This window comes from Geospiza fortis, unplaced genomic scaffold (assembly GCF_000277835.1).
Source record: "Geospiza fortis unplaced genomic scaffold, GeoFor_1.0 scaffold11, whole genome shotgun sequence".
Classification (NCBI taxonomy): domain Eukaryota; kingdom Metazoa; phylum Chordata; class Aves; order Passeriformes; family Thraupidae; genus Geospiza; species Geospiza fortis.
Genome location: NW_005054304.1, coordinates 14,766,654 through 14,788,878, shown reverse-complemented (window position 1 = coordinate 14,788,878; position 22,225 = coordinate 14,766,654). Strand labels below are relative to the sequence as shown.

Genomic DNA, 22,225 nt, shown 5'->3' with positions numbered 1-22,225 from the left:
TCTTTTCTGCAGCAAACACTGTTAAGAGAATCTTTTTTGATGTTGACTGCTTATCTTCCCTCACTGTACTCACACTGATGTTAAAAGGGGCAGGCTGGGGAGCAGCAAGTGTTTAGGTGGCCCAAAGCAGTTTGATCTCTGCCAGCAAGCCCTGCTCAAAGCAGCAGAGCAGGTCAGGCTCCTGCAGCTATGTTATCAGCAGGTCCCCACGGGGCTCTAAGTGGGAATTTCTCTACACTGCCTGCATACAACCATAGGTCTCATTTTTCTGGGCACCATAGTTAAGTGCCAAGGGTTAAAAAGAGACAGCAGATCACATTAAGGGCTGCAGTTCAGTGTCCATAAGGAAAATCCCTAGAGGCTGGCACCATGAACTGCTGCTACCTCTCTGTCAAGGGAGTGAGCTAACATGAATGTAGATCCTAATTCTAACTGGCTTTACAGAAGAGAGCAACAAAAGCATTTGTACAAAACTACCATTTTTAGTACAACAGATGCTGCTTCTTGCAAGCAAAGCTAAAACAACATGTTTGCAGCAAGCTTTCTAAACAAGGTCTGTGGGAAGAGAGGACATATGTTTTTAATAACATCTTATAAACATTTACAGGAAGCTGCAGCTACATTCCATATAAAGGCATTTGGTGTATTTTGTGCAAGGGGTAGGAGGGGAGACTTGGTACAGCAAATTAATTTCTTTATACTGGGTGCTTACACAAATCCACAACAAAGGTCTTCTGGGCCTCTGCTGCTTCTCTGTGAATAAATATACTCACATGTAAAGGTCTGTAACAATATTTAGTACAAAATATACAACATGCCTTAGTTTTGCCATTTAGGGTTTGGTCACTAAACCCTATCTTGAGATGTGTATTGTAAAAGCAGCACAGCAACACAGCACAATTAACTACACCAGTGCCAGCAAAAGGCAGCACAATAAAGCCAGCAGACATCACCAACTGCTGTTGAATAGATACTGGCATCTTTCCAGGGAGCAATGGCAGCAAAAATGGTTGCTAAGATTCCAGGCCAATAAATCACCTCCATAATGCCATGGACTAATACGTGATTAGTCCAATTTGCTGAAGGAGGGCAAGATGACCTTTTGAAAGCCAGACTTCATACACTGCTTCAAACACAATTCCTGCTTCAACTGCCAGTGATTTTTAAAACTTCTTGTCCAATATGAAGATGCCACATACATTTACACCAAATCACAGCATAAAATTATCACTCATCCCTTCTGAGCCCAAACTAGAAAAGCGTTAGATATACAAGTGAACTCCAATACATCCAATATATTAAATTCAATCCAGACTATGAGATAAGCAGGGAAGCAACCTTTCTACTACAAAAATTTACTTCCAACAAAATAAAGAAAGCAACCCAGCCTATTACACCACCAAGATTTAGTGTTTAAGTCTGCAAGGAGGAGCTTTTAGGTCTTTTCTCAGAGTTGTTTGGTCTAATGTTGCTCCTCTGGTCTACTAACAGCCATCTGCCTAGCAACTGCCTAAGCAGAAACACAGCAGCCACAAAGACAGATCTTAATGAAATAGTTGCTTTTAGACTCCAACTAGACATGTTCAGATTTATCCTTCTCACACAGATGCCTGCATCTGACATACCACTTGTATTTGGTGAGATATTGTCCCTATGCCCACCAGAATTAAGTGCTATTATTTCAAACAGATTACCTTACAAAATCAGTCCAAAAAGACACTAAGACCCTGCTATTCCTCCTGATGACAGAGTTCCCACTTAAAACAGGTGCTAAGCATTGCCTATCATTCCTGGGTATTGTCACTGTAAACAAGAGTTTCTCACAGCTCTGTGTGAAACACAGAGCTCTAGGCAGGGTTTCCAATTTAAACCAGTATTTATCAATAAATGCCTGCACAACACAGTCCAGGGGAGTGCTATGAATAAACAATGAGAAGCACTCAGAAGTTGTGACTTCTCAGTTCTGAGTTCTGTGAAGTCTCAGAAAAATCAATTGCACTTAGGAGAAGGATTGCAATCCCAGAAGGAGAATATCCCAGGTACCTGGGGCGTGCTTAAAGAGGCAAGGGGAGTTAACACACAGTGCAGGCTCAGGATGGGGTTTGCAAGTAATCACCACTCTGGTGTCTTGAAATTATCTTTTCCAAATGTTCACTGGGGGCTCTGCACATACTGAGCTGAAAGCAAATGTGATGATTCTCAGTGCCGTTGGAAATCTTTAACAAATGATACAGAAGTGACTGGACAGGATTAGAAGGCAACACTTAGCCTCATCTTCCCCAGGAGGCCACCTCCGTAACACAGCAGCACATCAATTACAGAGGGAGAGACTGGTTTTATCCATAGCTGCCATCCCTTTACGCTGAAATAATTAACAACTTTGGGAAGGGGGAAAAACAAGTATAAAAGGACATATTGTACTGCCTGCTCTGACAGATTTGTTTGTTTTCAGACTGAAGAATGACTGCTGTTAAACACTGCAAGCCAGTCATGTCTTCTGAAAGCAGACAGGGGCTTTTTTTCTTCCCCTTTTCTTTCTTCTGTAAATTTTGGGCTGCAACTTCAATCCCAAAGGGAAATCATATTAAACTGGATAAGTAGTTCTACACTTCTCTGAATCTCAGGACAATTCTCTTCTTGAAGTTTTGCACGTATTCCCTGATAAGAAAGGATGCACACAGGAATCAACTACAGGCAATGGTTTGCCCATTCCTCCCACTACTTTTTCCTCTTTTTTTAAGACTAAAGCTCTTACTTCTCCCCTCCCAAATAAACTAAAGTTGTAATAGAGCTGACATAAATCAGTCATTACCTGGGGAAAAAAAAAAAACAAAACCAAAACCAACCAAAAAACCTGAGAGAGCTTTCAAATACAGACAGATAAACCCAAATAATAAACAATTTTGGAATAAACTACCACAGTTTTGCCCCTGTTTAGTGGACTCCTTCTGAATTCTCTCATCCACTTTTCTGACCACATTCTCTCAGAAACTGCCAGGGAGAAAAGGTAAGTCTTTAAGTAGAACAGTGCCTAGAAATGAAATGAAATTCACTTTTCTTTTAACTACTGACACTTATATTGCATTTTACTGCACATTTCAGAGTGGTTTAAATTGATACTGACATTAACAGCAAACTATTACTTACTCTTTCCTTAAGCTGAACTTCTTAATCTCTAACTGTCAAAGTAGTTAAAGAGTCATAAACACTATGCAGTAATTCATCTGCCCAATGATTTTAATCAGCATCAACCCAAGAGTTTCCTTTTCCTCATCTCTTCTTCTCCCCTTCTTTCCCCACAAGTCAAGTATTCTCCATGTGAAAGTAACCTGCAAGAAAACTGAGAATGAAGGGCTAGTCCAGTGATATACTTTACATTCAGAAACCATGAAAAAACCTCAATGGCTGAGAAACACTTCTTTAAAAAGCTACTGGATTGCTCTATTCCTACAGAAAGGCCACTCTGCATCTTGGTGCTCCCTTACCAACAAAGACGCTATATATGGTTTTTGGTTTCTAGCAATCAGTTTTAGACAAACCTCCTCATTTAAGACTCATGATTCCCAGTAATATTCCATTTGAGGAAGCAAATCTCCATCTATCCAGAGAAAAACTGCACTTTACCTGTGCTATGAAAACTTAACTTCCTGCAGTTTTAACACATCAGAATTACACCTCATGTGCTATTCACATGGACACACTTCAGTATTCGAGTTTCATTTGGATACCACAAGTCTGATCACAGGGAGGACAAGTTTGAGCAGGATATTTCCTCCTGCACAGCTCATCATCAAGGCTCATGAGGGTAAGCTGCATTAGCAGTTTATTTTGCCAATTTTCAAGCTAAAAGGTGAAACGTAATTGTTCATACTAAGCAACAAACTCTGGAAGCAATCCTCTTAAAAGTGGCAAGACATTGGAATGTCTTTTCAGAATGCATTACAATGCCTGTAAATATAAAAGGAACAAACACTTTCAAAAAGGAAAACAATAGTGTGCTACATAACATAGAGCAGGTAAATATGCATTACTACACAGTACATAAGCCTGCAATTATTGGAGGTCATTTTCTAAGGCAGCTGTGTTTCAGGAGCCAAAAAATTTTCTGCATGCCATGTCCTTTTGAAAATCCAAGCAAACCATTTTAGAAGTTTAGTGTGAAAGCATATATGTCCTACTTGAAGGTAGCACCTGACCTAAAAAACAACCAAAAAAAAACCCCAAAACAAACAAAAAAAAGTCTTGCCTTTCCACTGTCTGCTTCTTCTTATCCTGGGAGACCTAAACTCAGGTACTATTCTGCTGTGCAAGTTTCTGATATAACTGCATTAGGAAAGACCAAAATACTTGCCATGGATTTTCTGAGCTTCTGGGTCATCTGCACTGATGGCAATTATCTTCCAATCTGTCTCTCCTTCATCAACAAGACCTAAAACACCCAAGACCTTCACTTGAACAATCTCACCAGAAGAACGAACCTGAAACAAAGTAATGCCACAAAGATTTAGAAGACAACATGTAAAATTTCTCTTTTACCTTAAAAAAAATAGCAGGCTGTAACAAAATTGCAAGATAGGCTAGAAATACTAAGTAAATGTGTACTGGGTTTGCAGATTTTTCTTCCACCATTACTATTCTCCAATCTTTAATTCTCCAGTCAGCATTTATTTAAGTAGACAAGTAGCTAAATTTTTTTTCATTCCCTTTCACCCTGGTTCCCCCACACTTTGCTGGTTTTCCTTCCAAACTGTAAGTCAGAAGTGTCTCATACTCATTTTTTAACTTCTTCCTGTCCCTTGATTCTCTACTTTCTGAACTCAGGATCCTATTTTCTGTCTTTCTATTCCTTCCTCTGGACTCCAATATACACACATAAACACATAGCACTCCCCCAGAAATACCAACACAACCATTTTTGCACTTTCTTTGGAACCTTCTCCCTACCAGCTAATATCTCCTCTTTAACTCTTTCTGGATCCCTTGAAATTAATCTTTAGGTTTCTTACCCTAAATAAAGCCACTTTCACTGAAGTCATTAATTAAATTTGCCCGTACCTAAATATCCTAAGAGATCCCTCTTTCAAACTCATCCATTTCATAACCTCATTTTCAATACAGCATTGTTCCATTCTTTGCTGCCTCTAGATATGTAGAATTTTCCTTCAGGAAGCTAAACCTTTCCTTTATACCTACTAATGCTGTTTGCTGCACCTCTTTTTCAGCTATCCATTCCACGACTCATAATGCTGCAACAGTGCAGCAGGTTCCTCTCTTCTCTAGAAAAGAGGATCTACTTCTTTTAGCACCCATGAGTAAAATCAAAACTACCTCCTTTGTGGATCTGACTTTATAATTCTCATATGCATGATGCTGTCATATTACCTCATTTTTCAACAACTGATTCCTAGCTCCAATACTGCTAACAGGGAAAAAAGAAATAAATCTTTTCCTTCCTCAAAAATCTTAACCATCACTTCCTTCACCCAAAACTTACTGTCCAACTACACAACTTCAGGATGTTGTTCTTTTATTTTCCCTTTTAACTAGCATAAAGACTTTACCAAATCCTACTTTCCCCCATCCTTTTAAAAAATCCACCATTTTCTTACCTATTCTCTCCTTAGATCCTCTCCTGATACTTTTGTCAGTCCCTAACATTATTAACACATCTTTTTTCCATCTGACCTTTTCTTTCAGAAGTTGCTACCAAATTATTCAGTTAACCTTGATAAATTAAATTAATCCTGATAAATACAAACCTTTGAACCTATTTCACAAACATCAATAGGATCATTATCTCCACAACATCCTGTAAGGTTATCCGTATGGTTGGGATCTTCCCAGGTCTGCCAGGGAAAAGAGAACTATCAGTTAGCTGCTGAACTGCAATTACAACTTATCTTACCACTAAATTACAAAGATTAGCAACAGCAACAATAAAAACATCAGCTTTCTGAGAACAGGCTTGCTCAATGGGAGGAGAAAAAGTAAACAGCCAGTGGACTGACACTGGGTAACTCATACTCAGGACAAGTAAGTGACGTGAGGATTACTGAGGACATATTTTTCTTGCGTCAATGACTCAGCAGATACACTTCACCCAATTGCAGCAATTAAGGCATCAGAGGACCCTGAATATCGATTTTTCTAGTTACCAGGGATAGCGGGATCAAGCTAGGACATCTTACAATTACATTTTTGTTATGATTATTAAATACCATGATATTAACAAAAATTATTTTCTAACACATCTAAGCTTTGAGCGAACCACACTCCTATGCATACATTTGTCAGCACCCAATAAGCTTTTCAAAGATTTTAGATTTAGGTAAGAAGTATTTCTGAGTATTTTGAGACATGTACATTCCAAAGGACAGCTAAGAGTTGAAGACCAAAGAGGCAAGTTTAAACCCCTGCTCTGAGCACTGCACATGCAAGGAATCCTAGCTGAGTTATACTAACTTAAATACTACACAAGTACTTGTTTCTACTTTTACAAGTAATGAGTAATTCATCCTACAGTTGAGAAACTTTTCTGTTAAGAATTGTGAGTCAAATTAGGTGTTGTTGAAAAGATTATAGAAAACTTTTTTTTCCAAGGAGCTACGCTGCTAGCTTCTACGGTCTGTGACCATAACTCTACCCCAAACCTGCACTTGAGAACTTGACTGATACTGGAAGGCAAAATGATGAAAATAATATGTTTAGGTAGCAGAATCATTACCAAAAAACTGCTGAAATGAAATCAAAAGAGAATTTAAACTTAATATTTACTTTTCCAGTACTCTTCACAGAATGAACTAGGTTGGCTGGAAAAGATCTTGGAGATCATCAAGTCCAACCTATGACCTAACCCACCTCATCAACTAAACCACGGCACTGAGTGCCACATCCAACCTTTTTTTAAACACCTCCAGGGACAGTGACTCCACCACCTCCTTGGGCAGCCCTTTACAATGCCCAGTTAGTCTTTCTGCAAATTTTTTTTTCTAACGTCTAGCCTAAACTTCTCCTGACACAGCTTAAGACTGTGTCCTCTTGTCCTTCCAAAGTGCTTTTTATTTAGGGCTGCATTATAGCAGTACTTCTCTTCTGCGCAGTCACACCTCTTCACCTCTACGTTAGAAGGAAGGAAGAGTATTGTTCTCTGGACAGCACAGCAACTTCTGCTATGACAGCAAATAGTCTCATACAGTAGAAATTTAAAATGACAATTATGTTCAGCCCTCCCCAGCTCACCAAGTAACAAGGGATGCCAAACATTTCTCCTGAGGAAAGTATTCTAAGTCCAAAATAATGCACTTTTTGCAGGAAAATATTCACATTTCCAAATAATTCTGGCTTTGAACTAAGGAACACACAAATTTCAAAACATTAAATGGAGTTGCTAGTTTCCAACTACACATACTTGGAAACTTTGTCTACTGACACTGCTGACTGGACAAGATCTTCACTGCTGTATTCGAGAACCTGCCTAGTATCTCCTCTCCAGGGACCAAACATGTAAGCAGATTTTTGGGACTCAACTTTCATTGCTTATACGGTTACGTGCAAAGAAAATAAATTACTCTTTTCAAGCTCCATCATGTTCTTCAGCACTAATTGAAGTCTAATGTGTTATTCACAGAAAGGAAAAATGTTTAAAGCTTTTCATTATGCTCAAAATTTCAACCATTAGATGGGCTTTTTCAAGGCTCAAAGTTTTCAATGTGTCATGATCAGTAAAGTCTCACAGTTCAGAGAAATGTTAAGGAAGGCAGTTGAGGTTTAATCTAAAAAAAAACAGCCCTTGCGCTCCTCTTTGTTAAAGATATTAAGAAATCTCAATTAAAATTTAAGCTGCAGTACACAAAAATCTTAAATGAGTTTTTAAATAAATGCCTTGTTTAAGCAGAAAAGGTCTACTTAACAAAATATTCTTGAATGGTAGACCACGACAATTTATTTCTGCCACTACAGTACAGAAGCACAGGCCAAATATTTGAGATTTCTTGATCATTTAACTCCTTCCTGAAAACACAGCTCCTATTTATTCCCACACCCAAATTTCGATCAAAATTTATGGACACAATAAAGTTCAACATAAAAAATTCCTAATTTACAAATGTATCAAAGAGAATCACCCCTCTTGCAGCTGATTTGCATTCAGGCAGTATCCAAGATTTACAAGGCAATTTACACAGAAGACAGAAAACTTTCACCATTATAACAAAAATGTTACCTGTGGGAGGGCACCATAATTCCATATATAACCCTTGTGAGGAAAGATATTTGCCACATATCGAAGCTTGCCTTTCTTTGTATCATGTTTAATGGGATTCAATGGCTCCTCTGTGGCAATCTAAGCAGATCGTGAAAAAGGGTGGGGGAGCAGGGAGAGGGGAAGAGAGAAGGAGAATGTTAAAATGGAAAGCAATTAATTCCATACCCAACCAGTGAGAAAGATCCATCTGGCAGCACATGCTTGTGGTTTGAGGACTATTAAAACTACCATAGCCTCACTCTGAATCTCAAGGGTCATATTCAAAAAGCAGCTTATTAAGGTATTAAATAATGCTGTAAAGTATGCAAGAAAAAAATGAATCTAGAAGAGAAAGTAATAAATTTCTAAGGAGGCTGTCATGGTCAAACATAAAAACTGAAAGGAACTTAGGTCAGAAGCTCTTCCACTTTATAGTACAAGTTCAACAGACACGCAAATGGTGGCACATCTTTTAACAAAAGGGGCTTTGACAGCCACAGAGGAAATGTTTCATGTTCTTGCCCTCTGCTCCTTGCTTGCCAACTGCAAACACCCCCTTTTTTTCCATCACCTCTCGGCATACAAATGCTTTTCCCAAGCACAAGTTCCTCATAGTCAGCAAATGCCAACTTAATGCAGATTTGGAACAAGTCAAGCTACCATTTGAAGAGAGCATTCTTACTCCTGAAGAAGCACTGGCAGAAGAGCTGAGCTACAGCTGAACAGTAACATCCTCCCCCAAAGCCCATACACACACCACACACATAGAGCCACTGCCTGAGTTACCCACCACAGCTAATTTGCACTATAACCACCCTTTGACACTCCACACCACAGTCCCAACCCACCAACCCACATTAGCTTGACTCTTGCTTACAAACATTCATCTGAGTGGCAAAACATTTGTTACAGGCTCAAGTGATTACGCTCAAGTGGCGCATAGTTTCCCTGCATGAGCACACAGCCCTCAGCCCATATTCATTTTGTACCCCTGGCCTTTACCTGAAGCACCATCACCAAAGTTATCTCAAAGGAATTCTGCCTTTTAGAACCACCAACCTCAACAGTATGTACTCATTCCAAAAGTAAACCCTCCCCAAGAGCCAAGATGAAGGTTCACACCTTTCTGGCTTCACACTGGATTCTGCCTGCTTCTGGTCATAACCTAACAGTGAAGAGCTCCAACAGGCCACCTGGGACACTGATGGAAGTGGAGCTCAGCAATGCTTTTTGTTCACAGAAACTGGGAGGAGTAACTGAGGGCACCAAGGGAAGAAAAACAGCAATAGAAAAAGCTGAGGAGCAGAAGATCTGTTGCAGGAAATGTGACAGTGGGCAAATATTCATACTAATGCAAGGCTTAATGTCCTGAAGCCTCCCTTGCATGTGAGGAGAGATGAGCAGACAAGATCTGGTAATACCAGGAATTAGCAGCTTACTATGGTCGGGACTGAAGGATTGCCAGGACACGATGGCAATGCAAGACAACTACCTTAATTGATGCAACAAATTTTAAGGATATTAAAAGTTAAATATTAGGAAACTACATCTAGTCTCCTCTATCAAACCCAAAAAGCCTAAAATCAATGATTCCTAAACCTAGCAGGACAAACTTTTCTACTCTTGACATAATGAGAAGCATAGGGAGAGCACCCTGAGCTTTACGCAGAGTTCAAGTAGCACTGTCAAAGTGATCCTCTGCAAAAGAGAACTCAGCTGCCACAATAAATCATGAGCTTAAAATAAGGGGTAGATATCTGAAGTAACCCCGCTTGAAGAGTAACGGCTGTGATGGCAAACACAGTTCTATCATCAGGGAAAGGAGAAAAAATTCTCAAATAGCAGGCTAAGAAAGTTCTTTGGTACTATTTTCAGTAATTAAAAGAGTTAACAGCTCAACCACAAACTTCCTTAAAAGCATCTGGGAAGCATGTCTAAAATTAATACAAATGTTCAAGAAGACAGGACATATCCTGGTGAGATCTGTTGTTTCACAAACACTACAAATGCTTTTATTACTTGTAAAATATCTCCCTGCAGGAGTTCATACTTTCAATCAGTGAAGTCCCCAAATATTTTTTTTTGGTCATAAGGAAATGCTCTTTTAGTTGCAACTCTATTTGTTGGGATTTGGCCTAACACACTATACAGTGGAAATGATGAATTAAATCATCTGAGTGGAATGCTCCATAAGCAAGCAAGAGTTAGTCTAAATGCTGGAAAACAGCCTCAAAGTTAGTACTCCAGGACTCTGCTGCAGATATGCTGCACTCTGCAGTGAGAGGGTTCTCAAAAAGCAGTGCCCACCTGCTTTTCCTGTTTCCACCAAGAAAACAATCAGTAGCTCAACAATTTCTGTAATTGCAAGGAAAGTGTATGCACCACTTCAAACCAATTTTTTAACAGAGAACATTTTAGTGTGCCAAGAGCAATATAAATGTGATAAAATTCTGCCTACTGGAAGCCACTGCATTGTTATAACTTCCACAAACACCTATATAATCAAGGTATTTTTCTTAATTACCTCCATTTTTGCATTAGTCCAACGAGGCACTTCTACAACCATATTAAACAGGACCTAAAACAAAAAATAGTGACAGAACTGATAATAAATTCCACTTGGCAATTAGTATTTTACAGTAACACAAATTCTCTCCTGTGCATTCAGCAGCAACACACATCACATTTCTCTGTTACAGCCACTTTTATTTGTATAGTTCCTTTGTATCAACCTCCATGGTTCATCCTTCCCTACCTCACGCCTTTAAGAATGTGGACAACAACAAGCAACGGAAATACTGATGTTTTTTGTTTCTATGTCAATATCACCCTTCACAAAATGTTCAGAATGTCCATGGAATGGTTTACCATGAGGCAGAGGTTCAGTCTACTTGTCAGAGAGGATTGAATGTTTCTATAGGACAGAGTTAGCTCCCCTTAAGCAGTGGAAAGGACCATGTTTTGAGTTTTTTCCCCCATAGATTTATTCCTTCAGGGCCTCCTCTTTGCCTTACTATTTTTCAAAACTCATGCAAATGACACTTCTGTTTCTCAGTCTTATCTAGTTCAAGCCAGCTGATACTAATCCAAAAGTGATGGCAGGGGAAGGGCATGGACACAGACACCTCACACACATTTGTGTTAGCCTTCCTAACAGAAACAAAGTGAAAGTTTTTTAAAAAGGTGGTGTGGGAAGAAAAAACCCAATAAACATGTAAACTTTCATGTGTTTAGAAGAAAAATAAGCAGACTACACCTTCTTACTGAGGAGGTTAAAGCAACATTTTCCAAAGAGAAAAATTCTGCTTAACTGCCCTATGATTCTTTCTTACGAAGCTGAGTTAAGCCCTACCAAGGAGCAGAGTACCTACTGAATTCGGTAACTAGAACAAACCATCAAGCAAGGTCTACAACCTGTTTTAGACTACTACAATAACCTCAAAAATATCACATTGCCTGGGACATCTCTTCATAGCCAAGGAAAAATCACATTGGTATTAGCAATTGCAACAGGTCAGGAAAGACAAAATATGTTTGTGTAGAAATTCGTAAGAAAAAAATACAAAGTTGAATCAAATGAAGACTTGCACTGATACTCTAACTACACCACAATTAAGGCTCCAGTGAACCCTTAAATATTTGTATTTTTGCTCCTTGCACCCTGCAGCTGCAACAAACAAACAACATTACCACGGTCAATGTCACAGTCTGATTAAAGTAATTCCAATGGTTCTATGATCATCTCCTCCCAAACAAATCTAGAATGTGGAAAGCAAGAAAGCAAAGGAAAATCCCAACTGTCACTCAGCATTTCTACTATGAGATCACAAGCTATGCACAATACTGACAGCCAATTCCTAATAAATGTAAACTGTATTTGCCATCCATAAGTACTGTGCCCATAATGCAATCAGTAGCATGTCAGATGGAATCACTTCTCCCAATCAGGTCATGACCAAATAAAAATAAAGAAAAAATGTTTCAGATAAGTCTCAGTTTCATAAAATACACCTTATGTATGTAAAAACAGTTGAAACTAAAGTAAAGAGGGCTCAAAAATGTCAACACCGAGCAAGCAGATAGAACAAAGCAACATACATGCATGAGCAGGTAAGAGAAGGGTTGGAAGAGGGCCAGATAAAGTATGCACATCCATCTGGGAAACATTTGGAAAAGAGAAATGCACAGTATGAAAGCCAGTGCTGACAAGAAACTCTTAGGGAACTGCCAAGCAGGCCAAAAAATTGTTCTGACTGGTAGCTACAGGCAGAAAATTTACAAACCACTGGAATTATACAGGATGTCTTTCCTTCCACCACAATCCTGTATTTTTGTTGTTTAGATGCTGCCATATGCTTTCCTGCCCATGAAGAATGCAAAGGCTTCAGCAGCCTCTATGCTTAGTTTTGAGCTTTTAATCAGTCAACAGTTAGTCCAGGTCTTCACCGAACCAACTGTCAGGGCTGGACTACACTGGACTGAAACTAATGCAATGCTGCTCTCAAAAACATAATAAAACCACTTGGATTCAACTCAGCTTGAAGACCAGGCCCTCATAATTTGTGGTATCAGTCAAATGTGAATTGTCAAGAGTCTTAAATGTGACAGCCTGACAGTTTAATTTGTATGCAAAAAAAATCCCCAAAAGTACTCTCTCTAATGCTAAGCTGCCACAAGCATTTACAAAAGATTAATGACTTCATTCAGTGTTTACATTTAAAAATAAAGTTTTATTTATAGGGCAATCAAATTTTCACAGTGGTAAGACTAGATTCACTCATGTGGAAAGGAGAGCACATACTAGATATTTTGACAGATGGAAAGAGAACTAGACTACCTAGTATTATAGGGTTTTTTCCCTCCTCTTTCCTATCTTGTTTTCCTCCTTGACTAAGTATCTCACAGGAATGTTTCCATCACTCTTTTACCCCCTGACCAAGCACTTATTCCTTCTAACCACTTGAAAGTTGTCCTCCATCCCCTGCTGTAAACTGTCCCTGCCTCAGCTGAAAACAGAAATGCAAGTGTCAGATACCACCTGTCTCCACAGATTACCATCTGCATGTGTCATTCAGCGGTTAGTTTTGGCTGGTAAATGCATCTGGTAATTGATATTTTTATCTTAAATCAGTAAAATAAAGAATTCCACCTCACCAACCCCCTAAGTAAGCACTTCTAACCCCTCAAGCAATAGCAAGACTGTTTCAACAGCCCATTTGACACACCTTCAAATCACAGCAAAAAGATCTCTTATTAAACAAAAACTATTGCTTGTAAAGTTTACCATTTAACTGCCTTAGTACAACAGCAGTCAATTGGCTGCCAGTGAGGTCACTGCAGTCCAGCTTTAACCCAGCTCTGCAAGTGCCTCATGGAGAAGGGACTCCCTGAGTGCCGACCGTGCAACAGGCTGGCTGACAGTTTCCTCAGGACAGTATTCCCGGAGCATGCAAGAAAAGAGGAGGAAAGTGTCCTACATTCAGAAAAAGGAACAGAATGTATCTGCTAGGGAAAGGGAGCTGAAGAGCCCAGAGGGACACTTAACCCAGGGCATTGCGTCAATGTGAACACAAGACAGATATTTGTACTTAAACTCTGTTATACCTTGAAGAGGTGATGGGGCAGGGGAGGTCTGAAATCTACTTGCTCAACACAGAGAAGTCAATAGTACATTTCCTAATTCCTACAACTGCATAAGAAAATCAGCAGAAAATTACATCAATAGGAACAACTAGTATGTGTAAACGATACCCCTTATTTCCTAAGAACTACACCCTAAGTAGATTACATGGGAACTCACGTAGGTTTTAACTGTTTGCTTTTTTCAGTGTTGTCTTTAACACTTCTTGGCACCTTACTGCATTCCATTTCAGCTGAACATCATTTTTAATGTATCATGATATAGTTTTTGTTGAGACAAGCAAATACGTCTCTTTCACACAGAAAACAGAAACAGCTTTTGGTTTTTGAAATTAAAAAAACATAGAAAGATAAAAAGATATACAAAAATAGTTCAGCATATTCGTACAGCAAGTATTAAGAAAAGAAAGAAAATACAGACTGTTGTACCCAGGCAAACTGTTAGTCATCATTCTGTCCTCTAAGACTGATGGTCTTAAAAAAAACCTGGTTTTTACTAGTTAAACTACTTTAAAAAAACCCAACTAGTTCTGGCTGTACAGATTCTTACAGAAAATAACTAATTTTGATCCAGGGTTGTTTTTAGAAACCAAAATATCAGAAAGGAAAAAAAAAAAAACCATGACCTTTCTGATGCCTGCCTTTCTGGACTGCCCTATATCTCTCTCAAAACCAATTCTTCCTTACCTAACTTTCCCTTTCTTGTTCAACTAGTTTCTTTCCCAGTCATTCCAAAGTTCCTTACTTCAGACACTTGAGGGAAGGGTTTTGAATAGGTATGATTTTGCTCAAGGGTTACAACCCTTAATGCTCAGCTTGGAAGGTTCAGATAATTTGAGGCAGAAGTGGAGTAACCTCTACAGACTGCAATTTGCCATCACCATGCATGACAAGAGATATGCTAAAGCTTACAGTTACTTTGCTAGTTTTTTATAGTAGAATGCTTTAAAAAATCTAAAAGCACTAGAGGTAGCATTTGAGGGCTGTTGACTCTTTGTCATAGAGAAGTTCTGAGTCCAGAAGAAAGAGAGAAGAAAAAGCAGCTATCATTTCCTTTTTTTTCTGTCTGCTCATTTACAATCTGGCAGGGATTCTCATCAGCCATCAACTGAACATGGCAGCATGTACCTGAGGACTAACAAGAATGAAAATCATAAGCTGCAGTCTGGCAGTAGTGTGAACAAAGGGCGATGTTTAAAAGGAAGAAGGCAAATAAAAGAAAAAAAGAGGAAAAAAGAAGCTAAATATGGACTGTCATTAAATATATCCAGAAATAACTGGAGTTGGACTTCCTTATCAAATAAATAGCCATGTTATAAGCATTCCCAATGTAACACTTGCTATAAGATATTTGCCAATTAAAACAACAAACCAGATGCCAGCAGCATCTGGACACCAAAGAGAAAGTGGAACTTCTCCAACATAAATTAACATGCCACATAGCAAAAGAGGAATGCAATGTCCAGCATAAACACAGAGTGCCTGCAGTATCTTCACAGTGTACTTCCCTCCTGTTATACTGGAAAGGGAATCACAAACACCAGGGAGGTACAGTAGGTTTTACACACAGGAATCTCACTGGTGTCAGGCACATTCTCTGATAAACCAGTTATGGGACACATTCACCTGCAAAACTATGCCATGTACAACCCTGGCATGGATAAATATGAACCCCTGGTTTTCTCAAGTTTAGGGAATCATTCATTTGAAGTTAAATTGGATCAAATAATTGATGTAACTTTCTCAGTAAATCAACAATACTCTGGGTGGATTTCAACTGCACTGATGAGTGAAGATTACTTCCACTTCAGCATTTGTTCATCTGTAGGAACACAAAGCAAGGCTGCATCTAATGGACACATCCATAGCAAAAGTCTGTGCAAGTTCAAGCATCAGGGTGAAAGATTCACTGATAACCTAAAATTTGGAACACAAATCCCTGAGCACATAATGGACACATTGTAGCCCACGTCACATATACCGAAAAACTGTCTAACAACACCAAGGACAGTCACAGAGACTGTAGTTAAGGCAGAATACAAAGTCAGCACAAAGTGTGCACCTGTTCTGCACAGAAAATGACGACAGCTTCTCCTTTCCTACAAAGCATACCAACTTTACCAAATGACATCTCTGACACAAGTTTTGAACACTGCTGGAAGCACAAGGTCAGATCACCTATGCAGACTGCATATCACCTCATGAGCCCTTAAATCTCACCTGACTAGTTAATTTATCAGAAGTTTTTGGCTCACAGAAGCATCTCAGCTCAAGTCCACAAGGGCATCCCAGCAATGTGTAATCCACAGGATACAACAAAACAAAAGCTGTCTTGGCTTCCTTCCTATTTTTTTTCAAATGCTCTTGTGAACATCTCCAAGTTAGAGGACTATAATCTCTACATGTTTGGACAGACTCCTCACCAGAGCCAGCATATGAAACGTGTTTCAAGAACACCTGGGTCCTCTGAAAGACACCACATGCAAATACTTCTCCAAAGATATACAATGACAAGTAGATTAGAAACGCTTTCAACTGCAGCAGGGAACAACATGTCATGTTGGCCTTGAAAAGAAAATGATGACCTCTTCAAGCCTTCTTCCTGCCACACAAGGAAGATCATATTCAACAGTCAGGCTCTGACAGTTTTGACTGTAAACCTAGTGGAAACATCCACTTTTCCAGACAGAAATGTGAAACTTTTGAAACCTGTCACAGAGATTTACCTGGGCAGGAGTGGATTCCAAGTGCTTAAGGCAATGCAGGGGTTCAGGCCCCTGAAATTAATAGCAAGCTGCTAGTAATTTTAAGACTGGAGCTGAATATTACTTCTTTCAGCACAGTTTCTACCTCAAAATAACTTCTTTCTTGTCATCAAACAGCCAAAAAACACCTGCAAAAGCAAAAAGGTCAGTTGTCAGCAGCATCTGCAAAGCTAAATTTAACTGAGATTTGGGAAGGTCTAAAATGTTACAAGAAGTGGTTGAACTAGTGAAAACAGTTAATATAGAAAGTCGAAAGTATTTCCCTTAGAAACTACAAACTGAAGCTGCAAAACAGCTGACAGAGACTTGTAGGATGTATGCTCTCTATCCTACAAACGCTGAAAGCTGAAACTCCTCTAACTTTGAGACCTTTTCTGACATCAGGAACACCAAGGACAATTAAAAGTAGATTAGACTGACTAAAGAGACTCTTCCAAAATTATCTTCGTTTTCCTAGCTAGACTGCCATCTGATAAACACCAGTTCAGCATGATTTAACAAACTTCATTTAATTTAACTCTTTAAGAGGGCTTGCTTTTGTCTGGAGTAACAAATAACTGCCACCCTAAAAGCATAAGTTTCAAAGATGCGTTTCCAGGACAAGAAGAACTATCACTTTCGAATTCTGGTCAAATTCAGTGAAGGATCAAATGAGTAACAGGTATCAACAGCAGCTTTTGCATTCCTAGACAAGAACAAGGAGTCCAGGGCTTCAAAGGTCTTCTGAAATCAGTACATGACATTAAACCCCTCATTTTCCCTTTATTCCCTGATTAAGCTACGCTTTCCCTGCATACAAGCACACAAGGATGCATCTCTCATCAGGCAAGGTGAGGAGAGCTGCTGAAGAGCCCAGTGTAAGAAGAAACTGCTTTCCAGAACACAAAGATCCCCCTATTTTCTCTCTCCTCCCCAAATCCCTAAGATCATGATGAAAAAGGTGCTCTCACATTTCACCATTTAAGTATGTTTGGGAAGCTTACAGCCTGCACATCTATTTGCCTAATTGTATCAAAAGCCTGCTAGGATTGAAATAGACATTTGCCTTTGCTCATTTTCTGTAGCTCTATTAAACCACAGTCCAGAGCTGTCTCACCGCAGGAATTATGTGAAGCAGCTCTGGAGGCTACACTGGCCAAGGAAGCAAGAGCTGCTCAGCCTCACTGGCATTCTACCCCTCTTTCCACAGGCTACTAGAAACATGGTTTTCAACAAGATACCATGCTTCTCACAGCACAGACAAATGGAGTTTTGAACAATTTCAGATTCTGCATGAAATGTCTTTGCACCAGTAAGTACTTATAAGACACAGAACACTTGACTTGCCAGCAGGAGCTGTAAATAAGAGTTGATGTTGCAAGACAATGATTTTTGATAAAAGTCTACTGGCACATACTCTATCTCCTGAATAGCTCCTCTTTAAGGCATGATTCTACAACTACTAAACAGTACCTAAATGGGTATCAAGCTACAGGAAATCTAAAAAGCCTTACTTAGGCATTGTAGCTTGAATGAATTACAGAGCATAGGGAGAGGAAACAAATAGTGCAGAACTGTGTGGGGACTGCTGTACAGCACAAGAACCAGTGCACCACACACTGGCTGCAAAACTATGAGAACCCAGACAGTTAGGGCTGTTCTTTCACATCAGATGGGTAGCTACAGTTTTGCAATATGACTGGCCAAACAGATAGGAAAAGATAAGGATTGGAACACACACCTGCCCACCCACATATAATGGCCTTAAAACATAGTTTGGCTCATTTTTTTTCTATCACATTCTTTTACTAAGTTTTAGATGAGCCTATGCCAGGCAAAGCACAGCAAAATGTGTTATATTTTGGAAAAGATACTTGAATAAACAAATCTTGTTTCAAAGTAGAAGCCTGAGCAGACCTTCCATATTTTCTAGGCTTCTATCAGCCTCAACTTCAGTGCTGGATAATGCTGAACCATTAGCAGATGTGGTTTTTCTCCCTTTGGGCTTCCCAGCTGAGTACAGAAAACAATATAACCTCAGTTCTAAAAAGCAGATCCTCAGTATAATTTCTGCCCTAACATACTTAGGATTTTTGAAGTTCTGTATATAAACTAAAGATTATCCACAGTCAGAGAATAATGAATATTTCATTAAGGGAGGTTTTACTGCAAATATTTCTGAACATAATAGCAAAAAAGGTAACACATCTACACTGCAAAAGTCATAACAAACCTTTGAAAGACTGGCATAAGTGTTTGCCTTTGAGAACATCTTGATCAATAAAGGAATTCTGACATTTCTGGCCCATTCAAAGAGAAGAACATTAAATCTCTTTAAGTCTTCTCCTAAAAGACTTGCATTTGAAGATATGTCAACTATACTCAGCGACAGCAAGTTCACTTTGCAGAAAAGTGATGTTGGAAAGGAAATAGAGGAAATAGTTGAAAAAAAAAAAAAAAAACAAGAAAAAACTTAGCAGTACCTCAGATCCAGTAGTCTTTGACCTCTTTGAAAGAGTGAAGTAAAGACGTATATAAAGAACACTAGAAAGCAACACTGTATTCACATAAATACAGGCAACAGTACTTTGCAATGCAATTGAAACAACCCTTTGTGAGCACAAAGGCCTAAATTATAACTTTTAAAAGTAAGTAGTCAGTTCTGTTTCATTGTGAAATTCTAACCTTCGAGACATTAACAAAGGAAGATAAAAAATGTACAAGGACACATTTACTTTCTCCCAGCTACCAAGAAATTTAAGAAGCAATTTAGGCCTGTACTCAACTGATCAAAACCAGTCATCCTTCTGTATAGTTGAAGAAGCAAAAACCAATCCAAAATAAACAAAACCAGTACAAAAAATAAGGCTGGACTTATCCATCATAAAGTCCATAAATCTTAGACAATGGGATGGAAAGAGTCTAGCATACATCCTTAAGTCATCCTCCTGCAAACAAGGCAAAATTAACAGAGACCCTAACCATGACTTCCCTTCTTGCTCACCCTTCAGGCCCTATGTTGGGTAGAATCCTATTTCCCCACTCACACACCAAAATGAAAGTTTCTCCACACTGATCAGACACCGCTGTACTCTAATTTAACCTACTGGCAAAATCACAGGCTATAAGCTACTCCCACAAACTTTTAACTTTAGGTGCAGGGACAGCAAGGCCTCTGGGAACACGTGATGAAAATGCCTATTGCTTTTCCAGCATGAACTGAACATGGCATCTTAATAATGATACTCTGAATGGCCTGCTTCTCCCACTGACAAGCACTAGGGTCTGCTGATCAAAAAGGTTTCATTCAGATTTCTAATCTCTCGGATTTAATAATTTAAGAGATTGGTTCATCAGTTCAGGAGTCTCCATCTGAACATGTTCAAACTACTGACCTTTTGCACCACTCATATCACCCACAGAGACTCAGCAACAAAACAAGAAAACGACTAAAACTCCCCCAGCCTGTTTGTGTCACAAGCACCCTGTGATAAGCAAGCCTCAGCCTAAACCAAAGACTGGCAGTTCTCCCATCAGTGACAGACTAAACAGCCGTTTCATTATTGCTGTAATGAAACCCCAGGGAGGGCGGCTAACAAGACGTGACAGTGCTCAGCTGCACCTCGCGCACTGCGAATCTCCAAAGGTGTGATTACCACTTCTCCCCTGGGCATTGCTGCTGCCTTCCAATTCTAATGCTCCTTTTGGGAATTAAAGACATACACCATAACTTATGCAAGTGTATGCTGTACATCCACGACAAAGAAATGTACACTTTTAATGGCAGGTGTAGAAAACTGCTAATTCAAAAAGAATAACAGCAGAAAATTAATTCAAGCACAAACCTAAACACAGAGAATTATCACAAGACACAGTGAGGGTTCTCCTGCCCTCAATCACTTAGGGACTTAAAGAGACACCTAGGCTTGTATAAACAGCAATGATTATGTTTCACTGCAAGTTACTAAACTTAGCAGAGAAAATTTGGTGTAGTCATTGTGCCTGTGTTACATAAGGCATCAGTCTGGGTTAGCGTGGCCCTTTCTGGCACTATACATTTCTCTGTTGATTACCAAAAAAAAAAAGCTTTTAAAACCTGCACTTCTATCTAAAGAACAAAACTATTAGCATTGTGAAATTAATCATGTTTCAAGGCTTAAAAACATACCTCTTTAGGTCCAGCAAACAAGGGAATGTCATGGAATGGGGAAATATATTTACCATCTGCATTCTCTGAAAGACAAAACAAAGTAGCATTGCAAACCTAAAGATATGGCACAAGATGTTGGTGTTGCTAAACATCGCACAATACAGAAATGTATATATGCTATGATTCTGCATCAGTTAAACTTTTTCTGAAGTTCAATTTCAAGCATGTACCGACAAGGAGGACAAAGAATTTGAGTGTTCTGACAAGGAATTACTAGAATCAAAGTTATTGCTTTAGAATTCAACACTATGCTTCTCTTCTACCTGGCAATACAAGCTATACAAGGATGAGAAGAATTCTTTCATTCTTTTCTACTCCCTGGCCATACACAACCATTAACAAATCAAAAAAAAACCAAACCCAAAGGAACCTCATTTCCATCAGTGGTAAGTGAATTCATCTGGATTTCTAGCAATGTTGCCCCTGTGATATCACTGTATTTCTAATAAACAGAGTTTCATGACCACAAATCCCCAATATAACAGGCCAAATTCTGATCAAGAGTAAGTGAGGGATGGGAAAATTGTTCTAAGCCCTCGATATGAAACACCACACCTTGAAACCACCAGAAATTGATCTTAACTTAGTGGGGGCCCAATCTGCACCTCAGCCTTGCCCCCACTCTAGAAAGAAACTAATTTCACTGGAGTGTATGTTTAAGTTTTTTAAGTCCAAGTATCACATCAAAAGAGTGCAAACACTAATTCAAATCCCAAGGAATTTCTCCTCTGCTAGCACCCCTATTCATAGTAAAGGAAAAAGTAGACAAGGCACTTCACTCAGCTTTGGACTTTTGACCACCTCAGCAAAGAAGAGTAAATGGAGCTGATGTGCCATTCCTAGAAACCTCTCAGATGTTGCTCCCAAACAAAACAAAATTTAGTGGTAGGTTGTTTATTCCCACCAAATAAAGTGACTTTCTCTAGACGATGTCCTGCACTGGCAGCCCCATGAATGAGCACAAGGGAGCTCTGGCAGCGCTGCCAAGCGGGCACACGCCGCCTCCGCTTCTCCCACACAGCAGACGTCAGAGTTGACTGTAGGTCAATGGACCAGAAACGTACAAACCCACTGCGATAGGACTGGCACACAAACAAGACAACACTGTTACGAAAATGCGTAATACTGAGCACGGCACACCCTCAGCTCTCGCTGGGTCTTGAGACGCCTCCTGGAGCCCTGCCCGTGCCCTCGCACTGCCGCTTGCCAGCCCCGCTCGGGGCCAGAGCCCCACGATTTGGATGCCAGCCTCCCGCCTCGGTGACGTGTCTGGTGGGAGGGAGGGCTGCCCTGCTCACCAGGGACAGGCTGGGCTGCCACACCCCGGAGCCTCTCACAGCCGTCCCTGGGGTGCCGCAGGGCCCGCGGCCCCGGCGGCCCCCCCCCGGC

At 39.7% G+C, this 22,225-nt stretch overlaps 1 protein-coding gene across 1 annotated transcript in view; it reads right to left on the bottom strand.

Moving 5' to 3' along the window:
• Window positions 1–22,225, bottom strand: part of PPA2 (inorganic pyrophosphatase 2) — a 34,749-nt gene that overhangs the window by 11,807 nt on the left and 717 nt on the right. Inside the window, exons 2-8 of the mRNA XM_031066495.1 lie at window positions 21,741–21,918; window positions 20,249–20,327; window positions 19,110–19,170; window positions 10,767–10,820; window positions 8,222–8,341; window positions 5,760–5,846; window positions 4,352–4,478 (exon numbers count right to left, since the gene is read on the bottom strand). Of these exons, the coding sequence (XP_030922355.1) occupies window positions 4,352–4,478; window positions 5,760–5,846; window positions 8,222–8,341; window positions 10,767–10,820; window positions 19,110–19,170; window positions 20,249–20,327; window positions 21,741–21,918 (706 nt within the window). The remainder of the gene's footprint in view (window positions 1–4,351; window positions 4,479–5,759; window positions 5,847–8,221; window positions 8,342–10,766; window positions 10,821–19,109; window positions 19,171–20,248; window positions 20,328–21,740; window positions 21,919–22,225) is intronic.